Source organism: Triticum aestivum, chromosome 3B (genome assembly GCF_018294505.1).
Source record: "Triticum aestivum cultivar Chinese Spring chromosome 3B, IWGSC CS RefSeq v2.1, whole genome shotgun sequence".
Taxonomy (NCBI): domain Eukaryota; kingdom Viridiplantae; phylum Streptophyta; class Magnoliopsida; order Poales; family Poaceae; genus Triticum; species Triticum aestivum.
The window spans coordinates 759,510,780-759,533,979 of NC_057801.1; the positions used below are offsets into that span (position 1 = coordinate 759,510,780).

General features: G+C 50.1%; 2 protein-coding genes and 1 long non-coding RNA gene across 4 annotated transcripts in view; 2 read left to right on the forward strand and 1 right to left on the reverse strand.

Moving 5' to 3' along the window:
- The window catches only part of LOC123072249 (putative F-box/FBD/LRR-repeat protein At1g78760), a 171,198-nt gene that overhangs the window by 29,653 nt on the left and 118,345 nt on the right, over nt 1–23,200 (reverse strand). The gene's annotated exons all lie outside the window — the stretch shown is intronic.
- On the forward strand, nt 438–1,051 carry LOC123072253 (uncharacterized). Its single transcript, XR_006434967.1, has 2 exons — nt 438–626; nt 750–1,051. It is a non-coding gene; the product is annotated as an uncharacterized lncRNA (long non-coding RNA).
- Nucleotides 20,923–22,589, forward strand: LOC123072251 (uncharacterized). Its single transcript, XM_044495824.1, has 3 exons — nt 20,923–21,746; nt 21,956–22,016; nt 22,200–22,589. Exons 1-3 carry the CDS (start codon nt 21,185–21,187, stop codon nt 22,333–22,335), a joined length of 759 nt encoding a protein of 252 aa, XP_044351759.1. The 5' UTR covers nt 20,923–21,184; the 3' UTR covers nt 22,336–22,589.

Here is a 23,200-nt window from a genome sequence, read left to right on the forward strand (position 1 = left end):
GAGTACAAAGTAAGGAATATGTAAATTCTCTTCCATGCACAAGACTTCGAGTTGCAGCAAATTCGCTTCGTAAAGTTTTCTAAGTCAGTAGTAGTATAACCCAATTCTTTTAAAGTTGAATAATCTCTGGTTTGCTAAGGGTGAAGTGCAGCAGCGCCGCCGCCGTGAAATCTGAGATGCGCGTTGAAGAAAACCGCCAAAAAGGAAAGGCGGCCCGATAAAGAGAGGAGGAAGCTTCGCGCGCAGCTCCGGGACCCGTCGGGCCGATTTAACAAAGATCACGCACATGCGTGATAAGCAGGCGCAAGGTGCACAATGGGCTCTAAAGTCAAAGCGCGTGGTAGGTGCAAATAAACGTGCAAAAGAAACCACACTCCCATAAGATCATATATGCGATTTGCTGGCCGCCTAGCCGATCAGAAATGTGGATCGAACCTCCTCCAGACGCAATATCGTGTGATCGTTTCGTCTCCTCCTCCACCCCCACGCATCAGCTCGAGCGTCAGGCAAACTTTGCAGTCACGCACTCGCCAGCCGCCGACGACGACGATCAGCGTGAGTGCTATTGCCGGCAGGCGGCAGGGGCAGCTTGCCGCACGCTTCACACACACGAACCAGGCAAGCAGGTATACTACTTCTAGCATGCTGCTTCTGAGCAAAACACCCTAGTTCGTATTCGTAAAAGGGAGTCAGGCATCTTATTTTATCTTTTGCTCCCGGTTTAACATTTGTAGCTATACTTTTGCTAGTTTTTCTCGTATCTTGGACCTTGAAGATAGCTTACCACATGTCCCATGAATTATCTTGGACCTTGAAGATAGCTTACCACAAGGTCAGTCTGTGCATTTTTTTTTTCAAAATAATTCTTTCAACTTCGAATTCCTTTTCTTTTTTGAGAAACACTGTATGAATACAGACGCTAGACAACATATATATACACACACTCACCTTTATGAACGTACACATGCATAGACTGAGCTGGCGGGTATGCAAATTAACAAAGTAACCATAGACACCTCGCTACTCACGCGAACGTTGCCTCATACTAAAAGAATATTTCGCCTTTATAAGACACCAGATTGCCAAACCTAAGATTTGAGCCATGGTGAGCTGGGGTACTACTGCCTTCATAACCATTCAATCACAGGTTGATTCTCTCGAATACCCTTATCTAGTGTTGAAAACTTCGATCCAACTGACCCACAAGCCACTAAGCAGAATATCACCGATGACAATCCAGTAAACAATCCTTTTCTCCGTTCCCCTAATTAAAGAGCACGGGACACCCCAGGTCCAGTTCCTCGGACCGAACGACGGCGACGTCACGGCGTCGTTTCCCTTCTTGAAGGTGTCATCTTATTTGCTTGTGACGTATTTGGTATTGATTCAAGCTTTGCGACATTGTCTTCGTTTGGGTTGTTTCTCCGAGCATCCCATGTTTCTCTGATCTGTGCACATGTACTCCATCTTGCGGTTGTGCCATGTGATGTAACCCATCTTTTGTTCTCTATTCAACTTCTTCTACCAATGGAATGATAAGCAAGCATTGCATATTCGTGAAAACAGTCCTAATAGAGGTAATGTAAGAATTCTTGATGAAAATATCATGCTCCTAACAAAAAGATAATTTTTTATGTTAGCTGAAATTGTCATCTCCCCTCCCCACCCCTCCCCTCCCCTCCCCTCTTGTATAAATCGGTAATGTAAGAATTCTTGATGAAAATATTATGCTCCTAACAAAAAGATAATTTTTGATGTTAGCTGAGATTGTCATCTCCCCTCCCCTCCCCTCCCCTCTTGTATAAATCGGTAATGTAAGAATTCTTGATGAAAATATTATGCTCCTAACAAAAAGATAATTTATGATGTTAGCTGAGATTGTCATCTCCCCTCCCCTCCCCTCTTGTATAAATCGCAATGTAAGAATTCTTGATGAAAATATTATGCTCCTAACAAAAAGATAATTTTTGATGTTAGCTGAGATTGTCATCTCCCCTCCCCTCCCCTCTTGTATAAATCGGTAATGTAAGAATTCTTGATGAAAATATCACGCTCCTAACAAAAAGATAATTTTTGATGTTAGCTGAGATTGTCATCTCCCCTCCCCTCCCCTCTTGTATAAATCGGTAATGTAAGAATTCTTGATGAAAATATTATGCTCCTAACAAAAAGATAATTTTTGATGTTAGCTGAGATTGTCATCTCCCCTCCCCTCCCCTCCCCTCTTGTATAAATCGGTAATGTAAGAATTTTTGATGAAAATATCATGCTCCTAACAAAAAGATAATTTTTGATGTTAGCTGAGATTGTCATCTCCCCTCCCCTCCCCTCTTGTATAAATCGGTAATGTAAGAATTCTTGATGAAAATATTATGCTCCTAACAAAAAGATAATTTTTGATGTTAGCTGAGATTGTCATCTCCCCTCCCTTCCCCTCATGTATAAATCCTGGAAGTAGTGGAATGCCATCAACCCTATTTCCAGAAGCTGCAACGTAAAATTATACTGTAGTAGTGTATTAGTACAAACGAGTCAATTGGAATATCACATGCATGTCGCCCGCTTTGTTCCATGGCTCAGTGAAGTGTGTGTTTCTGCGCAACCATAAATAACTGCATGCTTCCCTACTGTATTTTTCTTTTTAAATTTGGCACCACTGGATTTCCCACGTGGTATAATTTGGACTTTACCCAAGAACGTCCTCCTACTATTATCCCCCAAAACCTGTGCAGAACGCGACCTACGGCACAGCGGCTGCTCGTACCCTGCACCTAGCGTGCTAGGGTGTCTCCCACCTCCCATCCCCCAAAAGTTGAGTTGTTGATTGTTTCCTTGCAAAAACAATATTATCCCCAAAAGAATAGAAAAGAAAAGGAAAGGAAACCATGTAGATCAAGTCCAAGCTCACCACTTTTGCTGTGATAAGGACCCAACGTTGAACAGGGAGAATAAGTAGGAACGGCTGGAGTGCTGCATAGTCAACTAAATTCAAACACCCATGTGCAAAACCTGAAAGGGGAACGCGCACTAGACAACGTGACAGAAAAAACGAAGTTTCACGGCATGGACGTCGGGCGGGCCAACGGAAACGTCGGCATAGTCAGAGCACGTGTGATTGGTGCAAGTATACAAACGTGCAGATAAAATATGCTCCCACTTGCTTTGTATGGTTAGCCATCAACTACGTACAAGTGGAGAGAGAGAGAGAGATGTCTATTTCTAAAAGCTGGAACATATAATAATAGAATAGGGGTCGACGCCAATGTTGAACAAGTATTTGGCACGCATGGAACGTTGCACACTCAGCATAATTCAAACGTGAAACTTGACTATTACTGTATAAGCTATTCCCCACCGAGGCCCGAGGCAACGGGGTCAGGATCCTCTACAGTACTGTATGGTGCTGTAGGGTCACTGCCATGTGGACCCGGCCCCACATGTCATCCGCACTACAACACCTTACATTACAGCAGAGGATCTCAACCCGAGGCAACATGTGTAACAAATGTTGTAGGAAGGTTCGCAGCACGGACGTCCGTCGGGCCGACGAAAACACGCAACCGCGATAAGCAAAACAGGTTCTGCGTGGTCAGAGCTAGCTAGCTAGCGTGGTTGGTATGAGTTTTCCCCTAGAGGTGATCTAGGGTTCCACCTATCCTCCGGCGGTGACGGCGGAGTCACTACCAGAATAACTGGCGATGCCGGCGGCCGAACCTATGCCGACGGATAGGCCTATCCCGAAGGCCCAGCCCAAGCCGTCGGCATATAAAAGCCGTCGGCGTATATCAATCTATGCCGACGACCCCCGTCGTCAAAGCTTAGCCGTTGGCGTCGATAGAAATATGCCTACGGTGGCCGTCGGCATAGAGAAGGCCGTCGGCATAGCACGTGGGCCCGGCTACCCGGACGGAGACGGCCTTTTGACGGCGTAGACGCCACGTCATCGATCCGCATCGCTCGCCTGTCCGTGGGGTGGCAAATCTATGCCGACGGCCTGGCCGTCGGCATAGGTCTGGCCCATGGATGTTGCCACGTCATCGATCCGCGCCCTTAGGCACGTCATCGATCCGTGGCCGTGTGCGCAGGTATGCCGACGGCCTTGCCGTCGGCATATCTAAATTTTTTATTTTATTTTATTTTTTACTTTTCCTTGTTTTTTTCACAACATAAATGTGCCTTATCTAACAAAAAAACATACCCAGATGGTATATCGATTGCCCCCCTCACGGACGTTGCTGCCGCCGCGTTGTGCCCCACAGCGACGCCGGAGATGGGAGGCACAACCCGGAGCTGCGTGTCGGGTGCCTGCGCTAGCCACCACGCTTCCACAACCGTAGGAGGGCCCAAAGCAACACCTAGCGGCATTGCTACCCCTCAGGTACACCCTCCCGTCTAACCGGGCCCTCATACATGCGGGGCGGTGTGGTGCCATGTCTGAAGAGGCGGGACGGGGGCCCTGGGGGATAGCAATACCACCGGAGCGTCGCATCGGGCCCTCATACATGCGGGGTGGTGTGGTGCCATGGCCAAATTAGAGGCGGCACGTGTCTCCGGGGTGTGCCCCCTCACACGGACGGCGCCGCCGCCGGCACCTGAAGGGGGGAAACAGACGCGTCGGGTCTACACGGAGGGGATCTTACTGTGGGTTTGGCCCAGATGTTGCTCTTAAGTGTTCGTATGGGCTGACCTAACACGACCGGGTGGATAGTTCCACTGGTCAAAACCTGTCCGTGCAAAGTCAAAGGGCTAGATCCCGTGGTCAAACGCTATAGGGTTAGGTGGGACGGGGGCCCTGGGGGTAGCAATGCCACCCGAGCGTCGCACCGGGCCCTCATACATGCGGGGTGGTGTGGTGCCATGTCCGAAGAGGCGGCACGCGTCTTCGGGGTGTGCCCCCTCACACGGACGGCGCCGCCGCCGGCACCTGGAGGGGGGAAACGGACGCGTCGGGTCTACACGAAGGGGATCTTACTGTGGGTTTGGCCCGGATGTTGCTCTAAAGTGTTCGTATGGGTTGACCTAACACGAGCGGGTGGATAGTTCCATTGGTAAAAACCCGTCCGTGCAAAGTCAAAGGGCTAGATCCCGTGGTCAAACGCTATAGGGTTAGGCGGGACGGGGGCCCTGGGGGCTAGCAATGCCACCCGAGCATCGCACCGGGCCCTCATACATGCGGGGTGGTGTGCTGGCATGTCCGAAGAGGCGACATGCGTCTCCGGGGTGTGCCCCCTCACACGGACGGCGCCGCCGCCGGCACCTGGAGGGGGGAAACGGACGCGTCAGGTCTACACGGAGGGGATCTTACTGTGGGTTTGGCCCGGATGTTGCTCTAAAGTGTTCGTATGGGCTGACCTAACACGACCGGGTGGATAGTTCCACTGGTAAAAACCCGTCCGTGCAAAGTCAAAGGGCTAGATCCTGTGGTCAAACGCTACAGGATTAGGCGGGACGGGGGCCCTGGGGGTAGCAATGCCACCCGAGCGTCGCACCGGGCCCTCATACATGCGGGGTGGTGTGCTGGCATGTCCGAGAGGCGGCACGCGTCTCCGGGGTGTGCCCCCTCACACGGACGGCGCCGCCGCCGGCACCTGGAGGGGGGAAACGGACGCGTCGGGTCGAGACGCGTGCCGCCTCTTCGGACATGCCAGCACACCACCCCGCATGTATGAGGGCCCGGTGCGACGCTCGGGTGGCATTGCTACCCCCCCCCCCCAGGGCCCCCGTCCCGCCTAACCCTGTAGCGTTTGACCACGAGATCTAGCCCTTAGACTTTGCACGGGCGAGTTTTGACCAGTGGAACTATCCACCCGGTCGTGTTAGGTCAGCCCATACGAACACTTTAGAGCAACATCCGGGTCAAACCCACAGTAAGATCCCCTCCATGTAGACCCGACGCGTCCGTTTCCCCCCTTCAGGTGCCGGCGGCGGTGCCGTCCGTGTGAGGGGCACACCCCGGAGACGCGTGCCGCCTTTTCGGACATGCCAGCACACTGTACGGCATGTATGAGGTCCCAGTGTGATGCTCGGGTGGCATTGCTACCCCCTACGGCCCCCGTACCGCCTAACCCCCCAGGGTCCCGGTGTCACGGTCGTCGCACCGGGTACCGGGTCCCACACAGACGGTAAACTAAAAATATAAAAATGTAATAATTGAATTGATTAAAAACTATGGTATTCATCATTGAAAACGTACTATCAGTCTGAAACCTTTAGTGCCCGGGCACCGGGCCGGCTGCCCGGGCACTGAAAGTTTCAGAGTTATTGTCCATTTTCTTCATATAAGTCTAATGAATACCGGAGCTTGTAACGTATGGATTAGTGAACTATTTAAACAGGTCAAATTGCTTTCCCCTCGGCGAGGTGGGACTATTTAAAAAAAATTGTGGTTTGCATATATGCCGACGGCCTAGCTGTCGGCATAGGCCTCCCATCTATGCCGACGGCCGGGCCGTCGGCATATATGCACGTTATCCACTCCCCCGGGCTGCTGACATGTGGGCCCAGGCCTATGTCGACGGCCATGCCGTCGGCATAGGCCCAACCTTATCCGCACCGCACCCGACCGCACCCGACCTCCTCCACTCATTTTCTCCCTCAACCGCACCCGACCCCGACCCCTACCGCCACCGCCCACCTCCTCCGCCGCCCGCCCTGAGCACGCCACCGCCCGCGCCGCCCCGCCCCGAGCACGCCGGCGCCGGCGCCTCCCCGCTCCGACCCGCGCCGCCCTACCCAGAGCCTGCCGCCGCCCGCGCCTCCCCGTCCCGACCCCGAGCCACCCCGCCCCGACCCCGGGCCGGCCGCCCTACCTTGACTCCACGGCGCCCCGCGCCGGTCGCCCCGCCCCGACCCGCCTCCGACCTTCTAGCCCCGACCCCGCCCTGCCCCGCCCCGACCCCCCTCCGGCCGCCCCGCCCCGACCCCCCTTCGGCCTCCCCGCCCTGACCTGACGCCGGCCGCCCCGCCCCGACCCCCCGCCGGCCTCCCCGCCCCGACTCCGCGCCTCCCCACCCCAACTCCGGCCGGCCCTCTCGAAGGTGAAAATTTTATGTATTTTTAGTGTTTTTTAGTAATTTTGTAGCTAGTTAGATATGTATTTAGATAGATATTTAGATAGTTAGATATCTAGTTAGATAGATAGTTATGTAGATAGTTAGATAGGTAGATAATTAGATAGTTAGATAGATAGTGAGATAGTTAGTAGGTAGATAGTTAGATAGTTAGATAGATAGTGAGATAGGTAGTAAAAAAAATTGTTAGATGAGATGCTGTATGTTGCATATCTTGCAAAAAAAAATTGGTTCGATGAGATGAATCGATGATTATGACGAATAGGTGATAATGATGATGATGAATATGTGATGACGATGATGAATATATTGTTAATGTTTTTAGTTTTTTTGCCTACATGATGCAAAAATAAATGAATGCATGTTTAAATGTTTTAAATATGCTTTATGAGTTGTGATGTTCTAAATTTTTTGTCCCGATGGAATTTGCAGGCTTTCTGGTGTTGCATTTCATCAAAGTGACCGTCGTCCGACGCGTTGTTCCCTGAGCATCCCTCTGTTGTTCGACTCCTTCCCCTACAGCCGAGGGTGAGCTACAAGTCCATCTCCTCCATTTTTTGATGTCACTAGATTTCATTCTCAAGTCAACTGGCGTAACCTAGGCGTCTCCCGTCCGAAAGGGTTGCATTGATAAATATGCATTCAATTGCATATTTATCACCGCAGCTCTTTCGGATTGTCCAGCGTTTTCCACGGACAGCCCGAGGATGTGTAGATTGGGTATGTTCTCCATGTTCTACCCCGTTCCGAGACAGGATTTCGGCGGCGCCTCCCTATTGTTCTCCGGAGCACATTCTCTCGGCTATTTGCCGAGACGTGTATCTGGAGAACAGCGGGGAGGTGCTGCTGAAATTTTGTCTTGGAACGGGGTAGAATGGAGAACGTACTCAATCTACACATCCTCGGGTGGGATTAGGACCCATCTTTACCTATTAGAGATGTAGGTGGATTCAACGCGGTAGAAACTGAAAATTTGATGTGATTAATTTAAGTGAATCCTTAATTATGTTGTGTGGCTTGCAAAATAGCAGAGGATGGCAGATAATCAGTGGATGTATAGTGGTTTTATCCGTCGAAATTGAGTAACATCAGAGTGGATCGCGAAAACCGATGTGTATTTGAAGGAGATATTTCGTCGTCCAATGAGAATTATCCCACCATGCCCTTGTGCGAGATGTGCCAGACGTCACCGTAGAAATCAGACGGACATGAGTGAGCACCTTCGTACGCACGGATATATGCCAAACTTTGACATGCCGCCGATAAACATAGCCGAGCAGGACCGTGGTAGAGAGGAGGTGATGCGACAACGCATCGATGGATATGAGGACGACGGGGTCAGGGACATGCTAGATGATGTCATTGTTGCAGAAGCGGCAAATGCGACACCTTCAGAGAATGAACCGGAGGAGCCGGAGGCAACCGCAAAGGCCTTCTTGGAGGTCCTGGCCTCGTCGAAGAAACCTCTTTATGCGGGTGCGAAAATATCTCAGCTGGATGCCATCTCGCAACTGATTGCAGTCAAGGCTGAGTACGGCTGTAGCCAGAAATGCTTCGAAGCATTCTTGGGAGTATGGGCTAACAGCCTCCCTGAGGGTCATGAACTGCCGAAAAGCATGTACGATACAAAGAAAATCATGAAGGCACTCTCTATGGATTATGAGAAAATAGATGTTTGCCCGAAGAATTGCCTTTTGTTTAGGCACGAGTATGCGGATGACAAGTACTGTAGGCAGTGCGGTTCGTCTCGGTACATTGAGGTGGTCGGTGAGGATGGTGAGAAAAAGCAGCTAACCATCCCCGTTAAGGTTCTTCGGTATCTTGATTTTATAAAAAGACTGCAGCGCCTTTTCATCATGAAGGAGTCTGCCAAAATGATGAAATGGCACAAGGAAGGTATAAGGTACAATCCAAAAAATCGTGCATCCATCGGAAGGGGAAGCATGGAAGTCGTTCGATGAAGAATACCCCGAGGAAGCAGCCGAGGCTGGGAATGTCAGAATAGCCATATCAGGTGATGGGTTGAATCCATATGGTATGTCGTCCAATCCATACAGCTGCTGGCCCATGTTTGTAATTCCGCTCAATCTTCCTCCCGGTGCCCTAATGCAACGCAAGACCATGTTCTTGTCGCTCATCATTCCTGGGCCTGATTATCCGGGGAAGCAATTGGGTGTGTTTATGCAGCCGCTAGTGGATGCTTTGCACCATTCTTGGTACTTTCCGACGTTGACATACGACCGGGATCTGCAGAGAAATTTCTTGATGAAAGTTTGGTTGCACTATTGCATGCATGACTTTCCCGGCTATGCTCTATTCTGCGGATGGTGTACAAGTGGGAAGATGCCATGCCCAGTGTGCATGCAGGCTCTGCAAATGATTTGGCTGAGTAAGGGTGGCAAGTATGTAGCCTTTGACTTGCATCGACAGTTCTCCCTCCAGACCATCCAGACAGGGAAGACAAGAAGAACTTTACGAAAGGTCGGGTTGTTCATGAAGTAACCGAGATTCCAACATTTTCGGGGGCAGATGTTCTTACTCAGCTAAAAGCTCTCCAGCCTAAAGTCAAAGGCAAAGGCAAAGCCAAAGCCAAAGGCTTCGAGGGATATGGTGAGACGCACAACTGGACTCACATAACCCCCTTCTCGCAGCTTCCCTATTTCAAGGACCTCAAACTTCCTTACAATATCGATGTGATGCACACCGAAAAGAATGTGGCAGAGTCCCTTTTCCGCACGATCCTCAACATTCCTGATAAGACGAAGGATAACGTTAAAGCTAGAGCCGATCAACAGAGAATTTGTGATAGACCACGTCTGAACATGAAGCCTCCCACAGGCGGTCGAAAAAACTGGTTCAAGCCAGATGCTGACTTTGTCCTTAAACCACCAGAAAAAAAGGAAGTACTTATCTGGCTGAAACACATTTTGAAGTTCACCGATGGTTATGCATCGAATATAAGTAAGGGGGTCAATCTTTCAACTGGCAAAGTGACCGTCCTGAAGAGTCATGACTACCATGTATGGATTGAGCGGATAATGCCGGTGATGGTTCGAGGCTATGTCCCCGAACATGTCTGGCGAGTGCTCGCCGAGCTAAGCCATTTCTTCCGCGCGCTCTGTGCTAACGAAGTAAGTAAAGACGTGATTGAAAAATTGCATAAGAAGGCACCGGAGTTGATAGTCAAGCTAGAGAAGATCTTTCCGCCAGGCTTCTTTACACCGATGACACATCTCATTCTACACCTCGCGAACAAGGTATTGTTGGGCGGGCCTGTGCAGAATCGCTGGCAGTACGGCCCTGAGAGACAGAACAAGCATCTCCGACAGAAATGTGGAAACAAAGCTAATATTGAAGCTTCCATAGCTGACGCAGTTATCCTAGAGGAGGTGTCAGACCTCAGGACATCATACTTTCCAGACCACGTTCCCCATCTGCATAACAAGGTGCCTCGATACAATATAGAAGAGCCGAAGTATCAACCCAGGCTCCATCTATTCAACGCGCAAGGTGGGAGGGCTGGGGCCTCGAAACCTTATGTTCTATATCTTGCACAACATCAAGGAAGTTGAGGAAGTGTGGATGAGGTAATACCACTACACCATTCCTTTATGTCTTCCATATCATCATGTTCTATGTTCACTTAGTCCTAGTCTAACACCACATTTCTTTTTTCTAGTGATTTCGTTCAAGAGGAATGGACGGGAATGAATCCTCCTACTGAGGTGGAGGCACTTACTCTTCTCCGTCATGGAAACCCTAGACGTAAAATTTTTGTTGCTTGGTTCATGGAGAAAGTAATTTTCCACACTCCCTATTAAATAACTAGTTCAACATTTATTAGTTAACTAATGCACGCAACAATTTCAATTATACTTGTAGGGAAAACATCCGAACATATCTATGGATGATGAATTGAGATGGGTTTCCATGGGTTTTGACCCTGCCGTCATGACATGTAAAAAGTATGATGTGAATGGGTATCGCTTCCATACAGAGGAGCACCAGAACAGCCGGCCTGATCCCAAAACTATAAATACCAGAGTGTACACCCTTGTCAAAATTCAATAGACTACCACGGAAGGGTACAAAATATATACGAGATTCAATTCCACCAGGGGCGCGAGACCCTAAGTCTGCCTGTGTTCAAATGTCGATGGTTCAATCCGCGGGAGGGTGTAAAACATACGCCTTCCATTGGTTTGGTCGAAGTTAAATCATCAATCGTCTATGCCGGAGCCGATCTCTTCATTGCGGCTACCCAAGCTATACAAGTATATTATCTGCCTTACCCATGCCAGAAAGAGTACCTAAAGGGTTGGGAAGTTGTGTTCAAGGTGTCGCCACATGGTAAGCTACCGAACCCGAATGAAGACGAATACTACAACATTAACCCCATGACATACGAGGGAGTGTTCTATCAAGAGCAACCTTATGATGATGATGTGGATAGAAACGATGATGCTAGACCATTGGGTGATGATGATGTGGATCCAAACGACGACGATGCACGGAATGATGGTGAGACCATTGTCAATGAAAATGACATACTTATGCTAGAAAACTTAAACGAAGACGCTGACGACGAGGAAGAGCCTCCACCTCCGTCAGACAACGAAGATGATATGATTGATAGTGATGATGAGACGGACCGAGAAAGAGGTTACAACAGTGATGATTCATATGGTTTCTAGCAGATGTACGTTTCAAGTCCTTTTTTCTATAGTTTAGGCATATGCCTTTTTATGCATTTTTATTAATGTGTTTATTATCATGCCTTTTCCTTCATTTTATTAATTTACTAATTGCTTATTTTATTTTCAATGCAGGTTCGTGGAACATGGGCAAGGGGAAGGCCGACGGTGTGGGTTTCCTATGCAAGGTCGCCGGCCTGCCTAGTCGGAGTGGTCGAGCACGTAATCCCCCCCCCCCCCGGCTACTTGACGATGACTCCTCACAGGGAGGTCAAGGGAGAGGTGCCCCTAGAGGAGGAGGGGGCGGGGGGAGAGCCTCTAGAGGGCGAGGTGGTGGGGAGAGAGCCACTACAAGGGGTCGCAGCCAGAAAGAGCGCACCCTCACCGACTTAGGGGTGTTGCCTTCGAGACCCTCCTCTAGTGAGGTACCCTCCTCTGGCGAGGAGGAGGAGGAGGACGAGGCAGGCGAGGAGGAGGAGGAGGTTCTGGATGGGGCCGAGGAGGAGGTGGAGGAGGAGGAGGAGGAGGATGATGAGGATGAGGAGGTTGGGGAGGGGGAGGCAGTCGAGGAGGAGGGTGGTGGCAGGGATGATGGTGGTGGCGGGGATGATGGTGGTGGCGGGGAGGGGGTTGACAACAAGGGGTGGCTGCGTGGTAACGCAAAGCTACCAAAGCAGGTTCCTGCTAGTGAGGAGCAGAAGTGGCTCATTGAGCCCACGGGGAAAGAGTAAGTGCCACTTTATAATAATTTCATTATTTTGCTTGTCACATGCTCATTCCGGTTGTTATTTATTTTGCTTGTCACATGCTAATAGTTCATTCTTTTGCAGCAACTGGATATATTCTAAAGGGGTCCGTATTCCCAACGGCCTCATCACCGTCTTGCTGAAGTTACACTGGCCGGGGTTGTACTGTCCGGATCCAGTCAGGCACCCGGACCATCGGGTCTTGGCCACGAGCTGGGAGCACTGGGAAGCGGCCCTCCACGCGGACCATGGGACCCATGCCAAGGCCGTGATCACCACTTTCTAGGTGAGTTCTCTTCAGAAGCACAAGTCCATTCTAGTTTCATGAATGATTTAACTCATATCTTCTTCCATTCTTGTTTCATGCATGATTGTAGAAATTCTATCGAGTTCTTCCGGAGCATAGGGTCAGAGCGGACCAGATCGTGCTGCACCAATGCAAGAAGAAGGCCCGCCAGATGCAGTACGAGGTGCGTTATGTGGCCATCTCGACATACCATCACGACTATCTTGGTGTGAAGATGACCAAGGACGACGCGCGAAGGATGGGCATTACCTTGGATAGGGACGAGTTCTTGAAGGTAACTATGCCATTATGCTTTCATTATGCCATTATGCTTTCATTATGCCATTATGCTTTCATTATGTAGGTGTTACCAAATTGGTGTTATGGAAAAGACGAGTCCTGGGCGGCATTGGTGGATCTTTGGTGTGATGAAGCTGGAGCCTGGGCGGCTATGAGAGTCAAAAACAAGGCTAACCGAGGGAAGGAGGGAGTACATGCACAGGGGAACCGAAACCACTATCTCCACAAGGCAGTTAATGTATGACTAACCCCATTAAACATTCTTCTTCTTCTATTTACCATCACTTTCTTATGTATGACTAACCTCTGTTTGGTGGTGTAGGAGGAGAAACTGAAGCGGCCGCTCTCAGACATGCAGGCGTGGGAGATCGCCCATACGCGGAAGGACTCCAAGCCTGACGGGCCCAAGTACTACGGCAAGAAGACCGCGGGGAGGAAGAAGGCCTACTCTGAAGCGTATCTGAAGTTACATCCTGACACACCTGACCCCATTGCGGCGGCTTTGGATGACAGGGCGGTGGTGAGCATGGGGCCCAAGGAGCACGGCCGGGAGGCGGTTCTCGATGCTGTGATCCCTCCTAGTATCTCCTACACACAGCTTCGTCGGATCGACCCGAGCCTGAGCCAGCGCACGAGCCAGCCAGTGACCAGTGTAAGTCCCTCTTTCAGGAGCAACAATCTATAAGTATTTTCCCTCTTATCTTCATTGCTCATTTCATTTTCCGCATTTAGTAGTTTATGAGTTCCATCATGTCATACCATAGGCCTACCTAGAGTACACACGCCAAGAGACCATGGCATGGCATGAGAGGCTTTATGAACACCAAGTGGAGAGGGATCGCCAGATGAATCAGGCTTTTCAGGATATGGAGGCCGGCAGGAGTCTTCAGTTGCCGCCACCACAATGTCCTCCAGCAAAACTAGTGCTGCTGACCTTTGAGGAGTTTGTGGCAGAGAATGCTAGCCCCTCACCGGTTAGTTCATCCCCAATCTATTCACCCAAAGCATGTCATGCCTTTCAACACAGTCATATATCCCATTAATATGTCTTTTCAACATCCGGGGAACAGGTGGATCTACCATTGGCGGTGGTCTTCACAGCACTCCGGAGACGCGGAGCCCGACCACTCCGATCCACAGAGGCGGAGGCGGAGGTGGAGGCGGCAGAGGTGGAGGCGGTCTTGGCGGTAGCGTTGCCACTAGCAGTGACGACCTGGGCTTCGGCGGTCTTGGCGGTGACGACCTCCGCGGTCCTCACGTCATGGCGCTTAAGCCTTGTGTGTGGTGATGATGCTTGAGATGACTTGTGTGTGTTTATGACCATTTAGAGACTTGTGTGTGGTGCTTTTCTATATGCTTATGTTGGTTGTGATGATGATCATTTAGACTTGTGTGTGATGATGATCATTATTGTTGTGATGATGCTGCTGATATGTGCTGCTGATATGTGCTGTTATATATGTGCTGCTGATATGTGCTGTTATTTGAATTGAACTGATTTGAAAGCAAACAAAAAAAAGAAAAAGAAATCAAAAGCAAACTATGTCGACGGCTATGCCGTCGGCATAGGGTTGGCGTGAGCTCCCAGTTGCTGACGCGTGGCACCTATGCCGACGGCATAGCCGTCGGCATAGTTTTTAAACTAAGCCGACGGCTATGCCGTTGGCGTAGGTGCCACGCGTCAGCAACTGGAAACTCTGTATGAAGGAGTATGCCGACGGCCTAGCCTTCGGCATAGTTTGAAACTAGGCCGACGGCCTGGCCGTCGGCATAGCCCTTGTCCATGCCCAACGACAGGATGCCACTTGGCACCCCTATGCCGACGGTCTTGCCGTCGGCGTAGGTTTTGACTAAGCCGACGGCTAGGCCGTCGGCATAAGGGTGCCACGTGGCATCCTGTCGTTGGCCAAACTTGATGGCGGCCGCTGTTAGGCGTGATTGTTGCCAACGGGCGGGGCCGTCGGCATAGATGTACGCCCCCGTCGGCGTAGCATATATGCCGACGGCTTTTCTATGCCGACGGCCTCCCTGGCTGTGCCGACGCATATGTTGCCGACGGCCCTATGCCGACGGGGGCCGTTGGCATAGGTCTATCCCGACGGGACTCAGGGCTATGCCGACGGCCCTGGCCGTCGGCATAGGGGGCGATTCCGGTAGTGAGTCCACGTAAAAAATCACGGCGGCCGAGTCTATCGGGTGTCGGGGGGATCAACATCACGAGCAACAGTGCGAGTCTCGCTTGCATGGTGAATCCACCACCAGCGGTGGTGATGGGGGAGGCAGAGAAGATGAAGGCAGCGGTGAGCGAGGAAGGCGATCCAGCGGACAGGAGGCAGAGCGGAGAACTCAAGATGTCAAGTGAAGGGGCGACTAGCAGGGGTCCATCGGGAGGTAGCGGGAGTAGGGGTGGAGAAGAGGTAGAGGAGGAAGATGAAGAGTGGGATTACTATGGCCGGGAACCGGATCTAGAGGACAAATTTGCAGGTATGAAGCTGCATGGAGAGGAGGATGATCTTGACCTGTCAGGGGAGGTAGAGGAAGTGATCAAGGGGGTGAGGTGGCTAGGATTGTTTCGTGTCCATACCACCAAACCTTTCAATCACGCGGCGCTATTGAGGCAGATGCGGAACGCCTGGGCGGCTGCGCAGGGTGTGACTTTTAATGTTAAAGGACCCAATCTCTTCTTGTTCCAGTGCCATTGTCTCGGCGATTGGAAGCGGATTATGGATGGGGGGCCATGGATCTTCCGTTATGCTGCGGTAATAGTACAGGAATATGATGGTTTTACTGATGTGGCAGAATACAAACTTAATAAAGTTCCAGTATGGGCTCGAATGAAGGGTTTGCCGGATGGTTTGATAGCTAAGAAAGAATTAGCAGAAAAGGTAGCTACCAAAGTTGGGGAACCACCTTTTACAGTGATAGTCAATGAGGGCAAGATAAACCCTTCAAGCACATTGAGAGCATGAGTTTTTGTGGATGTTGACACACCACTTGTGTGTTTTGTTCCGATCACACTTCAAAAGAGGAAGAAATACCTTGTTTAGTATGAGAGGTTGCCGGACTTTTGCTACTTCTGTGGTTTGATGGGGCATACAGTGGAGGAGTGCGGAGACGAAATTCATGACACGCACACTTGTGAATGGGGAGATTGGCTTCTGTGGAGCACGGACCAGCCGGCTTACACTACAGGGGAGGTAGGGGTAGTATGGAAGGAAGGGGAAGAGGAGGTAGGTCTGGAGGTCTAGGTGGAAGAGGAGGTAGAGGGGCAGACAGGGTAGAGGAGAGAGGGAGGGAGATAGGAGGGATTTTGAAGGGGAGGATGGGGGATCACAGACCATGTATTACATGCATCAGGTCAGCTCAGAAGAGAACCCGAACGCCCGCAAAAGACTCGTGCGTGCAGATGGGTCAGTCAATGTGATAGGACAAGGCCTCCCTAACCTCTAGGGCAAGGTGGTCGAAACGGTCTTGTTTTTGGAGAATGGAGGAGAAGATACACACCAGGCGACATCCTCAACACCAGGGAGAAACCCGATTGTGAAGAGGAGGAAGCAGGATGATAGGCGTCACGAGGAAGATGCGGAATATGATGAGAAGGCAGCCTCCCTCGAGGAGGACCGCCGAGCCCAATGAAGCTTTTGTGTTGGAACTGCCGTGGGATTGGCGACCCCGCGACGGTTAGGGAGCTCTGCGATCTCGTGGAGGCGTGTGCGCCGGCGGTGCTTTGTATTGTGGAGACGCAGTTGGCAAAGTACCATGTGGAAGGATTGGCAGGTACTTTAGGTTTTTCAGGTTGTTTTGGAGTAGATAGTAGTGGTAGGAGTGGAGGTTTATGCTTGTTTTGGAAAAATAATGTTGATCTTGAAATAAAGACTTATTCTCGCTATCATATTGATTCAGTGGTGAAAATGTCGGGAAAGGACCCATGGCGTTTGTCTTGTTTCTATGGTGCAGCAGATAGGAGCATGAGGTACAAGACATGGGATACCATGAAAATATTACGTGGGGAGAATGCACTGCCATGGGTCTGCATGGGAGATTTCAATGAAATTTTGAGGCCAGAAGAGCAAATGGGTCCAAATGAGCGAGAAAGTGCTCATATAGAGTGCTTCAGAGAAGCAGTTGATGTATGTGAGCTAGCGGACCTTGGCTATAAAGGTTTGGATTGGACTTTTGAGAAGAAAATTGTGGAGGGAGAATACTGTAGGGTAAGGCTCGATAGAGTGTTGGCTAGCTAGTTGGTCAGCTTTATTCCCGTATGCTACGGTTGAGCATCTTACTGCAGCAAAATCAGATCATAGCCCAATTTTATTGATCAATGAGATGGAGGCAAGCAATCAAAGAATTGCTTTGAAGAGGCTGTTTCGTTATGAATGCATGTGGGAAAGTGATGACAGGTTCGGTGAGACACTTCAGCAGGCCTGGAATCGGGATCAGCCGGCGGAAACTTTGGCGCAGCTTGCGGCCAAGCTGTCCTCGGTAGGGACTGCTTTGAAAGATTGGGGCAAGCTGTCATTTGGCTCAGTTAGACATGAGCTGCGAAGGCTGCGGCAGCAGCTAATTGTGCTTAGAGAGGATCCGACTCATGTTGGGCCGGGAGAGGAAGAGAAAAGGGTTTTGGACCAGATTGTTGAGATGTCGTTCCGAGAGGAGATTATCATGAGATAAAGATCACGCATGGACTGGCTATCCGTGGGCGACAGCAATACACAATATTTTTAGAGGAAAGCGAGTGCTAGAAGGGCCAAGAATACCATAACACAACTTCAGAAACTTGATGGGACAATCACTTCTGACTCGGAGGAGATGGCTGAGATGACGAATGAGTTATGGAAACTTGTACAAATCGGAAGGATGTATTGGCATAGAGGAAGTTTTGTCACACATTCCTGTTAGAGTTGATGGTAATATGAATGCAAGGCTCAACGCACAATACACAAAAGAGGAAGTAAAAGAGGCACTTTTTCAGATGTTTGTGGTGATGAGGTAACCGGCGTGATTATAAGATTGCTCAATGGAGAGGACTCACCGGAGGATATTAACCGTACATTCATCGTTCTTATTCCCAAGATAGCTAGTCCAAAAATGTTAGCACAATTTTGGCATATAAGTCTTTGTAACGTGATCTATAAGATTGTGCCAAAGGTCTTAGCCAACAGGCTGAAGATTATTCTCCCCGAGGTAATTTCTGAGGAGCAGTCCGCCTTTTTGCCTGGACGTCTTATCACGGACAACTTCATAACGGCTTATGAGTGCCTGCATTATATGAAGACCAGGAGAGTGAAAGCAAATCGTTTTGTGGCTCTGAAGTTGGATATGATGAAAGCATATGATAGATTTGAGTGGCCTTACTTGAAAGCAGTAATGTTGAAGATGGGCATTAGTCCACGTTTTACAGAGATGGTTATGAGGTGCATGTCATCAGTCACTTTTTCAGTTCTTTTTAATGGTGGTAGTCTACATGATTTCAGGCCAACAAGGGGATCCCATATCCCCGTACCTATTCTTGTTAGCAGCGGAAGGTCTCTCGTGTCTGTTAAAGGCCCAAGGGGTGGGGATCCGAGGGCTGTCTGTGGCAAATTCTGCTCCAGCAATCAACCATTTACTTTTTGCAGACGACAGTCTCTTGTTCTAGGAAGCTAACAGTGAGAGCGTTGCACAAGTACGAGAGGTGCTGAGAATGTATTGTGAAGCTTTGAGACGGCGTCTTAACACCGATAAATCCTCGATTTTTTTTCAGTAAGGGTGTGCCAGAAGCCACACGAGAAGAGATAAAAGACGTTCTAGATGTCCACAATGAAACACTGTCAGAGAAATATCTCAGACTGCCCACAGATGTAGGTAAAAAAAGGAGGGAAGTTTTAAATACTTGAAGGACAGAATCTGGAAGCACATCCAAGGATGGATGGAGAAATGTTTATCAGCTGGGGGGAAAGAAGTGCTCATCAAATCTGTAGCGAAATCTATCCCGACTTACTCAATGTCATGCTTTATGTTGCCCCGAGGCCTAATTGAACACCTAAACAGTCTTCTTCGGAAGTTTTGGTGGGGCAGTAAATGGGGTCAAAGGAAGCCAGCGTGGGTTTCTTGGAAGACCATGTGCAAACCAAAATATATGGGTGGAATTGGATTCCGGAACATCGAGCTTTTTAAATTGGCTTTATTAGCCCGGCAAGTATGGCGGCTATTGCAAGATCCTGAATCATTGAGTGCTCGAGTTTTACGAGCTCGCTATTACCCGGAAGGCAACATACTTGATGCTACACAAGGCGCACATCCCTCCCAAGTTTGGCGATCGTTGATGGAAGGGAAAGAATTGCTCGTTCTGGGATTAATCAAGAGGATCGGGTCGGGCACAGATACCCGCATATGGGAGGACAACTGGTTGCCGCGTGACTATAAGCTGAAGCCCATATGCACCATATCACCTGATCCGCCGCAACTCGTTTCAGAGTTAATTGATGCCACAACGCGTACATGGAACAAACAGGTTCTAAGCGAGCATTTCGTCAGTCCGGATGTGGATACCATAATGAATATACCACTAAGTCTCCAAGTGCAACATGATTTCTGGGCATGGCACTATGATAGGAAAGGGGTGTTTGTCGTGCATTCAGCATACAAGATGATCAATGGTATAAAACACCAGAGAGAGGATTGATTAGAACACAGGACGAGCCACTCAAATGTGGAAAAAGCATGATCTCAACTATGGAAGGTTAAAGTCTCGTCTAAGATAAGGGTTTTTGTATGGAGATTAGCACAGATGTCGGTACCGACTGGTGTAGTCCGCAAAGAGCGAAACATGGCCACTTCCCCAGCTTGCGGACTCTGCGATGAGGAGGTGGATTCCTTGCGTCATTCCTTGTTTGAATGCCGGATGGCACGATGTGTGTGGATACTAGGAGATGAGGAGACCCTAGAGCATGTGATATCAAACAGGAGTGAAGATGCAAGGCTTTGGTTGTTCTGGCTTTTTGACACTTTGAATCAAAAGGACCTTGCAAGGGTACTCATCACCATGTGGGCGATCTGGTGGGCTAGAAGGAAAGCGATTCACGGCGACGAATTCCAAAGCCCACTTTCAACGATGAGTTTTGTGAACAGGTACGTGGAGGATCTGGAGATTGCTACCAAACGTGCACCTACGAGACCTACACAGCCGACGCTACCAAGGCCACGCAGGTGGATCCCGCCGGGAGAAGATGCGATGAAGATCAATGTAGATGGGGCTATTTCTCGCCAAGGAGGAACTTGTGCATCTGCTGCTGTGTGTCGGGACAAAGAGGGCAACTATCTGGGGTCTTCAGTGGTGGTCTTTGACGGCCTAGTCGACGCCCCAAGCTTGGAAGCTCACGCGTGCAATGAGGCGCTTGCCTTGGCTCAAGATCTTCTGTTGACACATGTGATAATAGCCTCGGATTGCATGCAGGTTGTCTCGGATATTAAGGGGGCGGCGTCTTCTTCCTCTTATGCTTTTGTAATTCAGGAGATTAAAGCTAGAATTACATACTTTGTAGAAGTTAAGTTTCATTTTGAAAGTAGGGAGGCAAACTTTGAGGCTCATGCCTTGGCAAAGGCAGCCTCGTCTCTCCCTACTGGACGCCATTTGTGGCTAGGGAACCCGCCAGACATTATTTGTGGCCAGGCTTTGGTTGATCAATAAAATCCCTAGTTACACCTAAAAAAAAAAGCTAGCGTGGTTGGTGGCCTGGTGCAAATAAACGGGCCAGCGTCTCTCGTCACCTTCTCCCGTTCAACCACTTTGCTGCCGCGCCGGCATGTGCAGCAGAACACTAGCTAGGATGCATTCCAAGGTGCAATTCATTAGGCAGGAGCTCCAGCCCTGGAGCGATACATAGTTGCACGCCCTCGGGCCTGCCCTTGGGTTGGCCCGTACGTGGCAGCATATATACACCTGTCAGCGGCAGCCCAAGTCACCAGACAACAGCGAACAAGCCTAGCTAAGCCCTCTCTCTCTCTCCCTATCGACGGCCGGCCACGTGCTCCCTTCCTCCTCGCCGCCGGTCGTTTAGCTTAGCTACGCACCACGGCGTACATGCAGTGGAGCAAGGAGCTTGGATCATGGCGTCGGCGAAGCACGGCAACACTGGGGGGCGCAAACCCTCGGTGTGGAAGGACTTCGACCGCGTCATCGTGTTCGTGCCCGGCGGCACCGGCGCGGGTGCCATGGCGGTGTGCAAGAGGTGCGGCACCACCCTCCAAGCCAGCGCAAAGAAACACGGGACCTCGCACCTCCGGCGGCACGCCAAAAGCCCCTGCTGCGCGAAGCGGGCCGCAGCGGCGGCGGCCCCTGCTGCCGGCGGCGACAGCGATGGAGGGTTCACGAACTGGCTGGAGGGTGTTCTTCTGGTTGAGCCTCAGCTCGACTTCGCCGACCACCTCGTCATTGCAGGAGGGGACGAGCTTGTGGATGCCGTCGCCGAACGGGCCGTGGCGGCCCCCCCTGCTGCCGACGACGACAGCGACGGGGGGTTCGCGAACTGGCTGGAGGGTGTTCTGGTTGAGCCTCAGCTCGACTTCGCCGACCGCCTCATCATCGCAGGAGGGGACGAGCTAGTGGATGAAGTCGCCGATGTGCCGGCCGCCGGAGATCATGGACGCGTTTCCCCCAACTTCATTCCAGGTATGCTTAATTTGCCTCCGTTAATGGATCCATGCGCGGGAGGAGAAAGAGAGAGATGAGAGAGAGAGGCCAGAGGAGGAAGAGACGGAGATGTGCTTTGATATCCGTTTTTCTAACGGGGATAGGGTCCAACCCCCCCCCCCCCCCCCCCCCCCCCCCCTCTCTCCTATAATTCAGTTCACTCGCCTGATCCAACCATTCATGTGCAGATGCGCTGCCCCAGGCACCGGCTTCGTCGTCCACGCGCTTCTTCCAGAAGAAAAAAAAGAGGCAAGTGTTTGTTTACGTGCCCAGTGATTCGCCTAGCTGAATTTATGCTCCCACCAGTCACTAGATACACGTACAGATGTTTTTTCAGCACGACACATGGCCTAATTTTTAACATAGTATGTAGCTTGATTACTCACTTCATAATTGACAGTCGTTTGACAATTTCCAACGGTAAACGTGCAGGTCTGCAAGTCTGCCTTCGCAGGAAGGAGGAACAAAGGACAACGACAATTCTTCTCGTGCCAAGGACTGGGCGCCGACGGTCGACAATTCCACGTTCGACGACATGGATTTTACTGCTTCTGGGGATTGGGAATGATCCTACACAATTGTATATCGATGGGTTCACCTAGAATACTTTGTTCAATCAGTTTAACTTCGGTTTATTCTTCACTCGGCACACTTAGATCGGTACGTAGGGTGCACTAGAAGAGAGATGATCACCCTCTTTTGTTTCCAAGGGTGCAAAGTTGACCTCGTCTGTGTTTGAGCACGGAGCGTGCATTTTTCATTGTGAAAACTCTTTTATCCTGATTCTTTCTCTCTGTTAATATTCTTTGCAACTTGCATCTCCATCGATTGAACCATCAAATACAGGTAGGGAAATACTCAACTAATGTACTGCGAATGAGCCAATATGCCACGTCTCTGCTGGCCGGCCGGCCTGGTCTCCTGGCTCAGTAAAATGTTTTCTTTCCTTTGAATTTCCTGTTGAAAATTTGGCACCTTCAGAATTCCTGCGCGGTGGACATAATATGGACTTGCGTAAGAACCTTTTCCTACTGCAATTTCTAAAAGAAAATGAAAAGAGGAGAGAAGAAAATAATAGTACACCAGCACTTCAAGCCTAGTACGTGTCCTGTGATAGGGACGCGCCATATTGAATAATGTGGCTGTCGCAAGGAATGTTGGACTGTCAGCTGAACTGAAAACCCCATAAACAAAACGTGGAGGTTGACTACTAGCCGTGGCCCGACCAAGGCCGGCCGCATATCGGCATATGTGAACATGCATTACGCCCCGTGTTATTCTTCAGTATATCTGTGTGTTCTTCCATGCATGGAGAGTGGCGTGTGCTTTTCCTTTCATCCCAATGGTGTACGCATTCTCTGCTCTTGCCCTGATCAGTGATCACTGCATGCATGACGTTTGATTTTTTTTTTAAATGAAGACAAAAGCTTTAC

Coding starts and splice junctions, on each gene's coding strand:
- LOC123072251 (XM_044495824.1), top strand. CDS start 21,185: ATGGCGTCGGCGAAGCACGGCAACACTGGGGGGCGCAAACCCTCGGTG. Junction 21,747..21,955: donor TTCCCCCAACTTCATTCCAG/GTATGCTTAATT, acceptor ATTCATGTGCAG/ATGCGCTGCCCCAGGCACCG. Junction 22,017..22,199: donor TTCCAGAAGAAAAAAAAGAG/GCAAGTGTTTGT, acceptor GTAAACGTGCAG/GTCTGCAAGTCTGCCTTCGC.